Here is a 16,260-nt window from a genome sequence, read left to right as displayed (position 1 = left end):
CACTGTTTCCAAATCTAGAATGTTCCTACTTTTTTAAAAATAAGGAGTAAAGGAAATAGCTGCTGACCTTTAAGCAGAAATAAATTAAAATTGGGGGTTTCTATGGGGATAATTTGCTTTCTCTATTCTAAATTCATTTTGAAGTAAAATCTGTTTTCATGGGGGGGGGGGGCATAAACCAAAGTTAATTTTTCTGGACAAGCTGAAAGGAAACTGTATGGCAGCCATTACGCTTCCTTTAGCCAGAAATAAAACTGAAAGAAAAAACATTTAAAAGACAATCTATTTTAGAAAAAAGTACAATCCACCATACAGAAGGAAACTTCATAATTTCATCATGCTATCAAGCAACTGAATTAGACCATAAGTTCAGTAAAATGAACTTATTAGCAAAATGAGTTACAAAAATGCAATCCCAAACCTAAGAGAGACAGTTGAAAACCCAAATGTCACATAGTAACATGGTACATGCCCTTGATTCAAGACCCTTGTCACTGTTTTAGTTGGTTAATAAGAAAATTAAAGTGGAATAAAAAATATGTGCATTTTTTAAACAATATATTTTAAAGTTAAAAACATTTAAAGGTCTTTTATTCATCTTTCAATGTACGGGCAAGGTCTCATTTGAGTATAGTTTTGAGATTGGAATTCAATTTTTTTTTTTTTTTAAGTTTATTTTGAGAGAGAGAAAGAGCAAGGGAGAGGCAGAGAGAAGTGGGGAGAGAGAATCCCAGGCAGGCTCCACACTGTCAGTGCAGAACTCCACACTGGACTTGATCTCACAAACTGTAAGATCATGATCTGAGCTGAAATCAAGAGAGTCAGATGCTTAACCAACTGAGCCACCCAGTTACCCTGGAATTCAACTTTTTTTTTTTTTTTTAATTAACTACACCTATAATATGCCATCAATAATTTCCAGTTCAGGTTTCTTTCAAGTAGAAGAGGGAGCTATGAGATCATCACCTGAGCCGAAGTCTGAGTCTCCACTGACTGAGCCACCCAAGATCCCCTCAACTTGTTTCTTTTTTAAGTGACTTGCTTTTCTTGAGTCTTTGCAAAGCCAGTAGATAGCATAGAACCAACAACTTTCTTTCTACACTCCTGTTTTCTTGGTTTTCCCCATAGCAACCATATTAATATCTCTACCTCACTGATGAGGAAACTGAGGCTTATAAAGATTTCATTTTGTCCAAATTGAAGTTTAATTTATTTTAATCCTAAGAGTCCTCTCCGTGATGATAGATGTATTGAGAATTTTAACGCGTTGAAACTTTAGGTGTAGAAAATCTCCAATGTAATTATAGCCAAAGCAGTAGATTCTGTTTTTTTACATGAAATAATACCACTATGTTTTTTATAATCTTTATAATCTTGGGGCGCCTGGGTGGCTCAGTTGAGCATCCAACTCTGGCTCAGGTTATGAACTCACAGTTCATGAGTTCAAGCCCTGTGTCAGGCTCTGTGCTGACAGCTTGGAGCCTGCTTCAGATTCTGTGTCTCCCTCTCTCTCTGCCCCTCTCCTGCTCACACCATCTCTCTCTCTCAAAAACAAATAAACATCTTTAAAAATTTTTTAAATATTATGTTATGATTGTAAGTTTATTTGACTTTGCATAAAACCTCTTAAAACAGATTTGATAGCAACTAAGTGATCTGGTCAAAGGCCTTAATTATAATTCAGACAAAACCAGTTACTTGTTCAATGATTTTGCATAAACTAGGTAATCTCTTTAGGCTTCATGTTCCTAGTTTTACATGTAGAAGGTTCAATTGAAAGGATCTTCAAGGTCTTTCCAATCTCTAATGTTCTCTATAAAATGTAAAGCCTTCTGATTGATATGTTACATAATAAACTTTTCATGAAACACTTGGTAAAATGCAAACTTTATATTGGATCTCCTACTTTTTAATGAATTGCATGAAAAATCGAATATAATGAAGTTCACAAATGACTCCATTGTTAATAAAAATTATAGATTTATCATAAAACATTCAGGAAACATTTTAAAATTAAGCAGCAAGGTAGCAGATAAAAATTTGTTCTAGTGACCTGAGTAATAACTCTTAAAATGAATTAGTCTAAATGCTATCAATCTACTATACACTGACTTTACTATAAAATTATTGGCCCAACATATTATCAACAACTGACTAAAGAGAATCAGAGAATCCTGGGGTATTCAAGTATTACCAAAAAACACCTTGTTTCTGTTTATTGGTTCACCTGTTAAAAGGGTTGATTCTGAACCATCTGAACCATGACAGCAATTCTTTTAACCCCCTGCTAATCCATTTTAATCCACCATACGATTATGCATTGCTTTAATCACATCACCTCCCCTCTCAAGGATTTTTAGTGACTCCCTGATGCCTGCAAAATTAGGTCTAGACTACTTACCCTGGTTTTCAAGGCTCTCTGAGGTCAGGCCCCAGTCTGTCTTTCCAACTTCATTTCCTATTATTCCCTTTTATATGCCTTTTACATCAGGCCATCTGATCTACTTGCCTTCCAGGGACATTGCTTCTTACCTGCTCATGTGGCTCTGCTGTTTGTATTAACCTTGACCTCATTATCCCAGCTTTTCACTCTCTCCATCTTCCCAAATTCAACTCATATAGCACTTCTCTCACAAAGCCTTCCTTGATCTCCCCAGCCAGAATGTGTCTCTAATATGGAGATAATAAGCCTTTATCTGTGACCCTTAAAAACCTCTATCAAGAATAAAAGAGTGTTAAGTATATGACTGACTTCACTAGTCTGGAAATTTCTTTAGACTTAGTCAAATGCATTCTTGTGTGAAAAACTACCAGCTCATAACGTGGCACATATGACTGGTATACACTGTTGGTTCTGGGCTCAACTCACCAAATATTTAGATACCTACTATATATATACAAATCACTTCAGTACAAAGAGAGACATAAAAAGGTTAATATAAGACAAATGAACAAAAAAGTGTAATGGCTTCTCTGTTTGAAAAAAAAAAAAAAAAAAATGAAAATACCCCCTAACAACAAAAAAAAAAAACAACAAATAACTGCAGTAAAATGGTATCCTTTGGTTGTCAGCTTCCACTGCAGAAGGCAGGGAGGGCAGAGATTCGACATGTGATCAATTCAATCTGACCCACTGGTTGAGTGTGTAGAAAGTGACTCATGTAAAAGGTTTACACTTTAGGAGCTATCTTGCTCTTAGGTCACAGCCCAAGAGTTAGTAAAGGTTTATACAACTTAAGAAATGAATACATCATAAAATCATTGACCTTGGCACAAGGACATGACAGCAGAACATACTGGTTATGAGCATGGACTGTGCTAATTCATATCCCATCTCCAGCCCTGCCAGTGCGTGATCTTGGGTAAGTTATTTAACCTCTCTCTAAAGTGGGAAATACTGATAATTTACCTTCACAGGGCTCTTAATGGAAGTTAACTAAATATATGCATGTTTGTGAATGAGTATATATGTGTGTTTTATGCCACTTAGAATAATGTCTGGCACACAGTAGTCATTAAATAAGTGCTTGCTAATATTAAGGAATATAGTTTTCTTTATTAATAAATTTTAGAATCAAAGTTTCTAGAATCAAAGTTAAAAAAAGTAGTATTTGCTAAATGTTCAAATATCATCTGAACACCTTATAAAGCATCATTGAATAGTAAAGGCACAGGGTAATGGGTAATTGGAAATGATATTCAAGATTTAATTTAAAGTTTAGTGATAGTATTTGTGAAAAGAAATAATGCAAACATGAGCAGGTTCATAGTTTTATGTTAAGTCCCACTGAAAATTACCAAAAGAAAAATATTTTATATAAAAAGTAAGAGCAGGGAAAACTCAAGATTGGAATGAAGAAATTACATTAGGTTGCTTTTTCAGTGTTTATGATACTAAGTGGGATTACATAGGCCAGATTTATAAATATACTCTAAAACATGAGTGGTATCAGGGACCAATATCAAAACAGTGTCTGTTTATGTCCACTCCCTATGGTCCTGGAATGTTTATTTTTTAATGTTTTGTTTATTTTTGAGAAACAGAGTGCAAGCAGGGGAGGGGCAGAGAGAGAGGGAGACACAGAAGCAGAAGCAGAATCCAGGCTCTGAGCTGTCAGCACAGAGCCTGATGTGGGGCTCAAACTCACAAACCACGAGATCATGACCTGAGCCGAAGGCAGATGCTTAACCAACTGAGCCATCCAGGTGCCCCAATTCTGGAATGTTTAAAGATTATACCCTTCTTCTTCTTTTTTTTTTTTAAACAACAAAATATTTATTGACAGACAATATGGCAGCCACTTTGCTTAGCCATCTGAGATGTTAAGAGGTAGATCTGGAAGTAGAGTTGGATAGGGAACGGGAACTAAGAGCAGAGGTTTGGGTTGGAAATACAAATGCAAGAAGCCATTAATGTTTAGGTAGTAGTTGAAGCACCCTCTGAATGAAATCATGTAAGTACTGGATTGAGTATTATGACCGAGAACTACTAAGATCCATGTTCTGGGCATTAAATAGTTTTTGAACAAGGTCTAGACTGGTTTATGAAGTCCCTCTATTTATACCTTTGCTCTGTGTTAATACATACATTTGCTTTCTTACACAGGTGGATGATTGTGGCTTTTCTTTGAGCCATCCTAACCAGTTCTTTTTTGAGAGCCAACGGATTCTAACTGGTAGTAAAGACATCAGAAAGGAGTCCATCCAACCAGAAGCTCCTCAACCCAAACCAAGTGTCCAGAAAAACAAGGATGCATCATCTGCTCTGGCCTCTCTGAATTCCTCTCTGGAAGTGGATATGGAAGGACTAGAGGATTACTTCAATGAATGATTCTTAAACGCTTAAGAACCCTTTTTCCTCTCTAGCTTTCATTTCTTTCAAGATTTTGCCTGTTTCTTTTTTAACCTCTTTGTCTACTCCCTCCACCCCACCCCAGTTCATCCTCTGGAAAGCAGGCTTACGGGTAAAAACAAAGACCTCCATTCTATTTTGCTTTGACAAAAGGGAAAAAAGGAAGAATTTCTCTTGAAATCTAACACTTGAGTGGTGTGATCTAAGTCCTGTTTTAGGAGACATAACAGCTTTCTAGACTGCTTACGGTTTCCTAGAGACAGTAGAACTGAGAACAACTATTAACCCTTACCACTGTAATTTTTACTTAATCCTTTTCTGGACCATTTTTGTCAATAAATGCAAAAATGTGTATTAATGTGTGTAGTTGAAGGAGTCATATTATGAGGAGGGATCCAAGACGGTGCCATGGGAAAATCCTGAATTCTACACGGGACACACCCAACCTACACCTACACCTACAGCAGTTCTTTCTGAAGAACTAAAGGCTGATGAATAGCTTCTGCACAACAAAGGATAGAGAGGGGCCACACAAAGAAGGGTAGGAGAGCTGGATACACAGTAATGGGAATCCTACTCCCAGTGCTACAAGCTGCAGTAGGGAGGGATGGTACTGAAGGGCTTGGATGCAGATTCGCCTAACCTAGGGCACAGCCGTAAAACAGTAACATAAAGAGCAACTAGACTGTATATAAGTGAAGGCAATGCACTATTAAACCTAGAGCATCTGCCAAGCAGTAGAGAACTGCTGGAAATTTTCTCCAGGATTGAAGGCACTGGTGACCAGCATTATTTATGTTCCCCCTCCACCTTGGCAGTATAGACAGGAGCAGCATCCTGACACTCTAGTCAATCTGCTGCCTCAGTGAGCCTTGGGCCTTTAGCACACACCAGCTCCAGCTGTCTTACCAAACTGCCCCAGTGTGGTACACACCAGGACATCCCTGGGCTGTGCCCATTATATGTTAACCATCTTGCCAAGGTGGCCCAGGTGCTAAGCATGGCAGGACACCCCTAGCCGGCACTGGCTTCCACTCCAGCCATCTCACCACGGCCGCCCCGGTGTAGAGAAAGCCCCAGCCCATGCCTGCCCTATTCTAGCTGTTCTGCTAGCGTGGCACCAAGGCAAGCACCCCAGGATCCATTCCAGCTCCAGCTGTCCAGGCCAATGCAGCCCTGGCACCAAGTGCGTCAGGACCTCCGGCCCGCGAGCCCTCCAGCTCTAGCCAGCCAACCAGAGCCACCGAACACACAGTCCATGCCACTACCCAGGGCCACTCCTTCAACACTCAGGTAGTTATTCCACCTAATTCATAGCAACAGAGAAAGTCAAACAGAGGGATACTGTCCAAAAGAAAGAACATGACAAAATCAGGGAAAGAACTAAACAAAATGGAGATAAGCAATTTACCTTTTGGTAAAAGAATACCAAAGTGAGTTCTGGCCTAAGATAGTGAGGTAGGAAGACCCTGAAGTCATATCCTCTGTGGACACACCAAATCAACACCTATTTATAGAGCAATTCCTCCTGAAGAACTAAGGGCCAATTGGACAGCTTATGTACAACAAAAGATAGGCCACATAGAGAATGACAAGAGAGAGACACAGTAACAAGGGAACCCCATCCCTGATGCAAAGTGCAGTAGGGAGAGAGAGTACTGAAGGAGTAGAACACAAGAAAAAGCCAGTTTAAAAGAGCAACTAGTATATAAAAGATCCAGCCCTACAACTCCACCAAACAGGGAGTTGGTGGGACTCTATCCAGGCCAGATGGGATGTTAAGCAGCATGGTTTATGCTCCCTACCCCTTGATACTGAGGACGGTAGCAGAGTTCTGGATGCCACAGCCAGCTTGGTGTCTCAGTGAGCCCCTAGACTCTTAGCCTATGCCAACCCAGGAGGCCACAGAATGGTGCACACGGATGCCTCTGGTTGGCACCCAAGTGACACAGGTGCAAAGCATACCAGAATACTCCAGGGCCACAGCACTTTGGTTACAGACAGCTTGCTAGAGCACCCCTAGAGCAGAGCACTGTGGGACCTCCTGGCTCATGCCTGCTCATCTCTAACCACCCAGCCAGATAACCCCCTGCATAGAGCATCCTGGAAACCCCTAGTCCATAGCCTGCCTCTCAGCTCTAGCCTCCACACCAGAGCATCCCCTGTGCAGACTGCTCCGGAACCCCCAGTCCCCCACCTGCCTCTGTACTGGTCACCCTACCAGGGCATCTACTGTATGAAGTGTCTCAGAACACCCCAGAGCACACCGGCCTTGGCTTTAGTTACCCCAACAGGGCACCCCCTGTGCTGAGTACACCCAATACACTGGCTTGCACTCACTTCAGCTCCCAGAGTGCTCCCAGCACAGAGTGGCCCAGGACCCATCCTGCTTTGCACCCATTTCAGCTTCAGCCACCATACCAGGGTGCCCTATGAGGAGAGTCCAGAACTGCCCATGCCCATCTCAGTTTCAGCCAGTTTCAGCTGGCCAAGATAGGCCAGCACAAAGTGCTTCAGACCCCCAGCCCAAGCCAGCCGCAGCTCCAGCCAGCCAGCCAATGTCACCAGGCACACAGCAAAGACATGGGATGACCACACACAAGATCACTCCTTCAAGTTTTGGAGAAGTAGCTGTTCCAACTAATTCACAGAAACACAAAAAGCCAAACTCCCCCCTAAAAAGAATAAGACAAACCCTCAAAAAAAAAAGCTAAATGAAACAGGTAAATATGCCTGATAAAGAGTTTAAAGTAATGATCACAAATATGCTCACTAGACTGGAGAGAAGAGTGGAAAAACTGAGGGGGCACCTGGGTGGCTCAGCAAGTTAAGCACCCTACTCTGCTCAGGTTATGATCTCACAGTTCATGGGTTCGAACCCTGCATTGGGCTCTCTGCTGTCAGTGCAGAATCTGCTTTGGATCCTCTGTCTCCCTCTCTGCCCCTTCTCCATTCGTGCTCTCTCTCTTAAAAATAAATGAACATTCTGTCTCTCTCTGTCTCAAAAATAAATAAACGTTAAAGAAAAAATTAAAAAAAAAAAAAAAGGGGGCGCCTGGGTGGCTCAGTCAGTTAAGCATCAGACTTCGGCTCAGGTCACCATCTCGCGGTCCGTGAGTTCGAGCCCCGCGTCGGGCTCTGGGCTGATGGCTCAGAGCCTGGAGCCTGTTTCCGATTCTGTGTCTCCCTCTCTCTCTGCCCCTCCCCTGTTCATGCTCTGTCTCTGTCTCAAAAATAAATAAACGTTAAAAAAAAAAAATTAAAAAAAAAATAAATGAACATAAAAAAAAAAAAAACAGAACAAAGATATGGAAAATATAAAAAAGAACCAATTGGAGTTGAAGAATACAATAAATGAAATGAAAAATATACTAGAAGGAATCAACAGAATAGCAGATGCAGAAGGGCTTCATGATCTGGAAGATAGTGTACTGGAAAGTGCTTAGCTGACAGTAAAAAGAAAAAAGAATTTATTAAAAAATGAGGATAGGTTAAGGAATCTCTTCAATACCAAGTGAATAGATATTCACAGTATAGTGGTCCCATAAGGAGAAGAGATGAAGAAAAGTGAAAACTTACTTGAAAAAAAAATTGCTGAAAACTTTACTAACCTGAGGAAGGAAACAAACATCCAGGAAGGAACAAAAAGTTCCAAATAAGATGAATCCCAGGAGGTCTTCACCACAACACATAATAATTAAAATGTCAAAGTTTAAACATAAAGAGAACATTTTAAAAGCAACAAGAGAGAAGAAACTAGTTACGTACAAGGGAAACCCCACAAGTATATCAGCTGATGTTTCAGCAGAATCTTTGTAGGTCAGAGAGGAATGGCAGGATTTATTAAATCAGCTAAGAGGAAAAAAATTACCTATAAGAATACTGTACTTGACAAGGTTATTATTCAGACTTAAAGGAGAGATAAAGTGTTTCCCAAACAAAAATTAAGGAGTTTCATCACCACTAAACTGACCTTATAAGAAACGTTAAGGGGTGGCAGGCTAGAGAAAGCAGAGGAACAAAGTAATGACCTGGGAGACAGAGTAATGGAAAGTGATCAAGCTGAGCAAATGAAAGAAAAAAGAATTATGCAAGATGAGAATAGACTTAGGGAACTCAGTAGCTTCGTATTAATATTTGCATTAAAAGCATCCCATGAGAAGGAGAGATACAAGGGCAGAAAATTCATTTGAAGAAATAATAGCTGAAAACTTCCCAAATCTGTTGAAAGAAACAGATATCAACATCCAGGAGAGACAGAGATTCTCCCTGCCAAAATCAACCCAAAGGGTCCGTGCCAAGACATATAATATTCAAAATGGCAAAAGTAGTGATAAAAAAATTTTAAATCAGCAAGAGAAAAGAAGACAGTTACATACAAGGGAAACCCCATAAGGCTATCAGATTTTCAGCAGAAACTGCAGGCTGGAAGGGAGTGATATGATATATTCAAAGTGTTGAAAAGGAAAAACCTGCAGCCAAGAATACTCTATCCAATAAAGCTATCATTCTGAACAGAAGGAGAGACAGCCTCTACTACAAAGCTGTAATCATCAAGACAGCATGGTATTGGCACAAAAACAGACACATAGACCAATGGAATAGAATAGAGACTCCAGGATTGGACCCACAAAAGTATGGCCAACTAATCTTTGACAAAGCAAGAAAGAATATCCAATGGAAAAAAAGACAGTCTCTTTAACAAATGGTGCTGGGAGAACTGGACAGCAACATGCAGAAGAATGAAACTAGACCACTTTCTTATTACACCATTCACAAAAATAAATTCAACATGGATGAAGGACCTGAATGTGAGACAGGAAACCATCAAAACCCTAGAGGAGAAAGCAGGAAAAAACCTCTCTGGCCTCAGCCACAGCAATTTCTTAGTTGACACATCTCCAAAGGTAAGGGAATTAAAAGCAGAAATGAACTATTGGGACTTCATGAAGATGAAAAGCTTCTGCGCTGCAAAGGAAACAATCAACAAAAATAAAAGGCAACGATGGAATGGGAAAAGATATTTGCAAATGACATATCAGACAAAGGGCTAGTATCCAAAATCTATAAAGAACTCACCCAACTCCACACCCAAAAAACAAATAATCCAGTGAAGAAATGGGCAGAAAACATGAATAGACACGTCTCTAAAGAAGACATCCAGATGGCCAACAGGCACATGAAAAGATGCTCAACGTCGCTCCTCATCAGGGAAATACAAATCAAAACCACACTCAGATATCACCTCACGCCAGTCAGAGTGGCTAAAATGAACAAATCAGGAGACTATAGATCTATAAACTATAGATGTGGAGAAATGGGAACCCTCTTGCACTGTTGATGGGAATGCAAACTGGTGCAGCCACTCTGGAAGAAAGTGTGGAGTTTCCTCAAAAAATTAAAAATAGATCTACCCTATGACCCAGCAATAGCACTGCTAGGAATCTACCCAAGGGATACAGGAGTGCTGATGCATAGGGGCACTTGTACCCCAATGTTTATAGCAGCACTTTCAACAATAGCCGAATTATGGAAAGAGCCTAAATGTCCATCAACTGATGAATGGATAAAGAAGTTGTGGTTTATATATACAATGGAATACTACTTGTCAATGAGAAAGAAGGAAATATGGCCTTTTGTAGCAACGTGGATGGAACTAGAGAGTGTTATGCTAAGTGAAATAAGTCAGGCAGAGAAAGACAGATACCATATGTTTTCACTCTTGTGTGGATCCTGAGAAACTTAACAGAAGACCATGGGGTAGGGGAAGGGGGAAAAAAGTTACAGAGAGGGGAGGAGGCAAACCATAAGAGACTCTTAAAAACTGAGGATAAACTGAGGGTTGATGGGGGGTGGGAGGGAGGGGAAAGTAGGTGATGGGCACTGAGGAGGGCCCCTGTTGGGATGAGCACTGGTGTTGTATGGAAACCAATTTGACAGTAAATTTCATATTAAAAAAAAGAATAGGTTCAAACTTAAGCAATCATCAACTTAATATAGACCGCTATATGCAGAAGATGCAAATTAAAAAAACAGCAATAGATCTGGAAAGAATAAAGTAAAAGGAATTCAAGTGTATCACTAAAGAAAGCCAACAAACCATGAAAGAGAGGAAAAGGATTTAAAAAAACCTACAAAACAACCACTAAACAAGTAACAAAATGACCATACACACCTATCAATAATTACTTTGAATGTAAATGGACTAAACGCTCCTATCAAAACACAAAGGGTGATAGAGTGGATTAAAAAAACAAGACCCATGTAAATGCTGCCTACAAGAGACTTATTTCATACTGAAAGACACTTGCAGATTGAAAGTGAAAGGGTTGAGAAACACTCATTATGCAAATGGATGTCAAAAGAAAACCAGAGTAGCAATGCTTATATCAGAAAAAAATTGACTTTAAAACAAAGAATGTAACAAAAGAAAATGAAGGACATTGTATACTCATTCAGGGGACAATCCAACAAGAAGATATAGCAACTGTAAATATTTATGCACCTAACATGGGAATACCCATATATAACAGTTAATAACAAACATAAAGGAACTAATTGATAGTAATACAATAAAAGTAGAGGACTTTAACACCCCACACATCAATGAACATATCATCCAAAATAAATGAACTATTTCCATCCAAAAAAGGAAACAGTGGCTCTGAATGACACACTGGACAAGATGAACTTAACAGATACAGTGGGAACATTCCTTCCTAACACAGCAAATACACATTCTTTTCAAGTGCAGATGAAACATTATCCAGAATAGACCAACTATTAGCCCATAAAACAAGTGTCAACAAATTCAAAAACATCAAAGCCATACCATACATCTTTTCTGACCACAATGCTATGAAACTGGAAATCAGCCACAAGAAAAAATCTGAAAAGTCCACAAATACATGGAAGATAAATAACATGTTACTAAATAATGAATGGGTCAACCAAGAAATCAAAGAAGAAATAAAACATTAATTAGAAACAAATGACAATGAAAACATAATGATCCAAAATTTGGGGGAAGCAGAAAGAGTGATTCTAAGAGGGAAGTTTATAGCAATACAGGCCTACCTGAAGAAGTAAAAATAATCTCAAATAAGCAATGTAACTTTACACTGAAAATAGCTAGAAAAACAAGAACTGACAAAATCCAAAACCAGCAGAAGGAAGGAAATAATAAAGATTAGAGATGAAAAAAATAATAAAAACTAAAATTAAAAAAACCCCAAAAAACCAAAACAAACAAACAAACAATAGAATACATCAATGAAACCAGGAGCTGGTTCTTTGAAAAGATCAAAAAAATTGATAAGCCTCTAGCCAGACCCATAAAAGAGAGAAAGAGAGATAGGACTCAAATAAATGAAATTGTAAAGAAAGAGAAGAAATAACAACCAACACCACAGATTTACACACAATTTTACAGAATATTGTAAAATCCTGTATGCCAACAAATTGGACAACCTAGAAAAAATGGATAAATTCCTAGGAACATATAACCTACCAAAATGAAAACAGGAAGAAATAGAAAATATGAACAGGCTTATTACCAGCAATGAAATTGAATCAGTAAAAAACAAAAACAAAAACAAACAAACAAACAAAAAAACTCTGGAGGTGGCTGTGAGGCAGTATGGGCAGCTCTTTCCCAGAACTGGGGCACATAGAGCAGGACTCTTTAAGACATCGGGGTTTAAATCCCAGCCAAGTGCCAGGGAGGCACAGGAGTCGGTGGAGTGGGACAAACCACCTTGTTTGCGCCCACGGCACAGTGAGGACGGCTTGAACAGAGTGGTTTGGGACACCGGGTCTGTGGAGGAGAGACTGGTGTCACCACTTTTCTCCCCATCCCCTTCAGGGAACTGACAGTGGGCCCACAATGGGACCTGCTTACATGAAACTACGCCCCTCTGTGCCTGGCAACTGTGTATCTACAGGAATGGGATTGACGCTGACGAACCAGATAGCCCTCCTCCAGGGCCCCAGAATGAATGAGTGAATGAATGAATGAATAAATAAATAAATAAATAAATAAATTCTTCCTTCCTTTTCTCCTTCTTATCTCTTCCTTCCTCTAGTTTGGCTACTCTGGCTGTTGGTTTGTTTATGCAAACATATTTAATCTATTCTCTTTATACATGTTCTATACCTCCTTCTTTATTTTCCTTTCTCTCTTCCTGGATTAAGTGGTATAGTTTCTATATCTGGTCAATTTTATTTTATTTTATTTTTCCCCGCCTCCTTCTTTATTTTCCTTTCTTTCTCTCTGGATTAAGCCATATAGTTTCTCTGTGTGGTCAATTTTATTTTACTTTATTTTTCCTCACCCTTGTCATTTCACTCTTTGTAAGGGATAAGACCTATTCCATCAGCACTGCTTCTACCCTGTTGTTTACGTGTAGCTGGTGTTTGGTTTTTTGTTTTGATTTTTTTGGTGTGTGTTTGTTTTTGTTTTTTGTTTCTTGTTTGTTTGTTTTCCTTTCCAGGGCTACTTCAATCAACCACACCTGGTGGAGGGTCTAAAACATCACTATAAGTAGGGAGATATAGTAACCAAAGTCACAACAACAGAGAGCAAGTAACACACTCCAAAAAACACCTCCTGAAGGGCCAGGCCCTTGACAGTGTATGACCCCTCGTTAATAGTAGTACTTGCAGGTGCAGGGCACATAATAAGCTTTCAAAACACATGAGAGACAGAAAACTAGCCAAAATGATGAAACAGAAGAATCCTCCTCAAAAGAAATTCCAGGAAGAAATGACAGCTAAAGAATTGATCAAAACACATATAAACAGTATAACTGAACAAGAATTTAGAATAATAGTCATAAGATTTATCGCTGGGCTTGAAAAAAGCATAGAGAACAGCAGAGAATATATTGCTACAGAGATCAAGGAACTAAAAAATAGTCATGATGAATTAAAAAATGTTGTAAAGGAGATGCAAAATAAACTAGAGGTGGTGACAGCGAGGATTGAAACAGCAGAGGGGAGAATAAGTGAAATAGGAGGTAAAATTATGGAAAAAGATGAAACTGAAAAAAAAGGTTAAAAAAATTCTGGACCACAAGGAGAGAGAACTAATGATTCAATGAAATGGAATACTAGAGAACTATGTGATTCAATGAAATGGAATAATATTATCATAGGAGTTCCTGAAGAAGAAGAGAGAGAAAGGGGTGGAAGGTGTACTTGAATAAATCATAGCTGAGAACTTCCCCAATATGGGGAAGGAAACAGACATTGAAATCCAGGTGGCACAGAGAACTCCCTTCAGATGTAACTTGAGTCCATCTTCTGCATGACATCATAGTGAAACTGATAAAATACAAAGATAAAGAGAGAATTCTGAAAGCAACTAGGGGTAAACGGGCCTTAACCTACAATGGTAGACACATAAGGGCAGTAGCAGACCTATCTACTGAAACTAGGCAGGCCAGAAAGGAGTGGCAGGCAATTTTTAATGTGCTGAATAGGAAAAATATGTAGCCAAAAGTCCTTTATCCAGCACACCTGTATGTCATTCAGAATGGGAAAGATAAAGGTTTTCCCAGACGAACAAAAACTGAAGGAATTCATCATCACTAAATCAGCCCTACAAGAAATCCTAAGGGGTACCATGTGAGTGGAATGTTGCAAAGACCACAAAGGAACAGATACATCACTACAAGCATGAAACCTATAGATAACACGACAAACCTAAATCCATATCTTTCAATAATAACACTGAATGTAAATGGACTAAATATTCCAATCAAAAGACATAGGGTATCAGAATAGATACAAAAACAAGACCCAATTATTTTCTGTCTACAAAAGATACATTTTAGACCTGAGGACACCTTCAGATTGAAAGTGAGGGGATGGAGAACTATCTATCATGCTACTGGAAATCAAAAGAAATCTGGAGTAGCCATACTTATATCAGAAAAACTTGATTTTAAACTAAAGGCTGTAACAAGAGATGAAGAAGGACATTGTATCATAGTTATGAGTCTATCCATCAAGAAGAGCTAACAATTATAAATGTTTATGTACCAAATTCTAAAGCACCCAAATATATAAAACAATCACAAACACAAGCAATCTTATTGGTAAGAATGTGGTAATTTCAGGGGACCTTAATACTCCACTTAAAGCAATGGACAGATCATCTAGACAGAAAATCAATAAAGAAACAATGGGCCTGAATGATATACTGGACCAAATGAACTTGACAGATATATTCAGAACTATTTATCCTAAAGCAGCAGAATACACATTCTTCTCAAGTGCACATGGAACATTCTCCAAGATAAATCACATACTGGGTCACAAAACAGCCCTCAATAAATGAAAAAGAATTGAGATCATACCATGCACACTTTGAGATCACAATGCTATGAAAGTTGAAATCAACCACAGGAAAAAGTTTGGAAAACCTCCAAATGTATGGAGGTTAAAGAACATCCTACTAAAGAATGAATGGGTCAAGCATGTAACTAAAGAAGAAATTTAAAAATATATGCAAACAAGTGAAAATGAAAACACAACAGTCCAAACCCTTTGGGATGCAGCAAAGGCAGTCCTAAGAGGAAAATACATTGCAATCCAGGCCTATCTCAAGAAACAAGAAAATCCCAAGTACAAAATCTAACAGCACACCTAAAGGAAATAGAAGCAGAAAAACAAAGAAACCCTGAGGCTGGCAGAAGAAGAGAAATAATAAATATCAGAGCAGAAATAAACAATATAGACTCAAAAAAAAAAACAAACCAGTAGAACAGATTAATGAAACTAAGAGTTGGTTGTTTGAAAAAATAAACAAAATTGATAAGCCCCTAGCCAGACTTCTCAAAAACAAAAGAGAATCCAAATAGATAAAATTACGAATGAAAATGGATATATCACAACCAATCCCTCAGAAATACAGCAATTATCAGAGAATACTATGAAAAACTATATACCAACAAACTAGACAATGTAGAAGAAATGGACCAATTTCTAGACATCCACGCACTACCAAAACTCAAATGGTAAGAAACAGAAAATTTGAATGGACCCATAACTAGTGAAGAAATTGACTCAGTTATCAAAAATCTCCCAACAAATAAGAGTCTTGGGCCAGATCACTTCCCAGGGGAATTATACCATACATTTAAAGAATAGTTAATACCCATCCTTCTCAAGCTATTCCAAAAAATAGAAATGGAAGGAAAACTTCTGGACTTATTCTATGAAGCCAGCATTACCTTGATTCCCAAACCAGACAGAGACCCCACAAAAAAGGAGAATTACAGGCCAATATTCCTAATGAACATGAATACAGACATTCTCAACAAGAAACTAGCAAATTGAATTCAATAGCATATAAAAAGAATTATTCACCATGATCAAGTGGGCTGCAGGTGTGGTTCAATATC

General features: G+C 38.7%; 1 protein-coding gene across 1 annotated transcript in view; it reads left to right on the top strand.

Annotated features, from left to right (window-relative positions):
- Positions 1-5,208, top strand: part of PRIM2 (DNA primase subunit 2) — a 353,134-nt gene extending 347,926 nt beyond the window's left edge. Inside the window, exon 14 of the mRNA XM_019457515.2 lies at positions 4,607-5,208. Within this exon, the coding sequence (XP_019313060.1) occupies positions 4,607-4,831 (225 nt within the window). The 3' untranslated portion in view covers positions 4,832-5,208. The remainder of the gene's footprint in view (positions 1-4,606) is intronic.
- Positions 5,209-16,260: the final 11,052 nt, after the last annotated feature.

The sequence above is a fragment of the Panthera pardus genome, unplaced genomic scaffold, assembly GCF_024362965.1.
Source record: "Panthera pardus isolate Hobbes unplaced genomic scaffold, ASM2436296v1 HiC_scaffold_17, whole genome shotgun sequence".
NCBI lineage: Eukaryota > Metazoa > Chordata > Mammalia > Carnivora > Felidae > Panthera > Panthera pardus.
The sequence above is the reverse complement of the archived record's forward strand: the minus strand, read 5'-3'. Positions and strand labels throughout refer to the sequence as shown.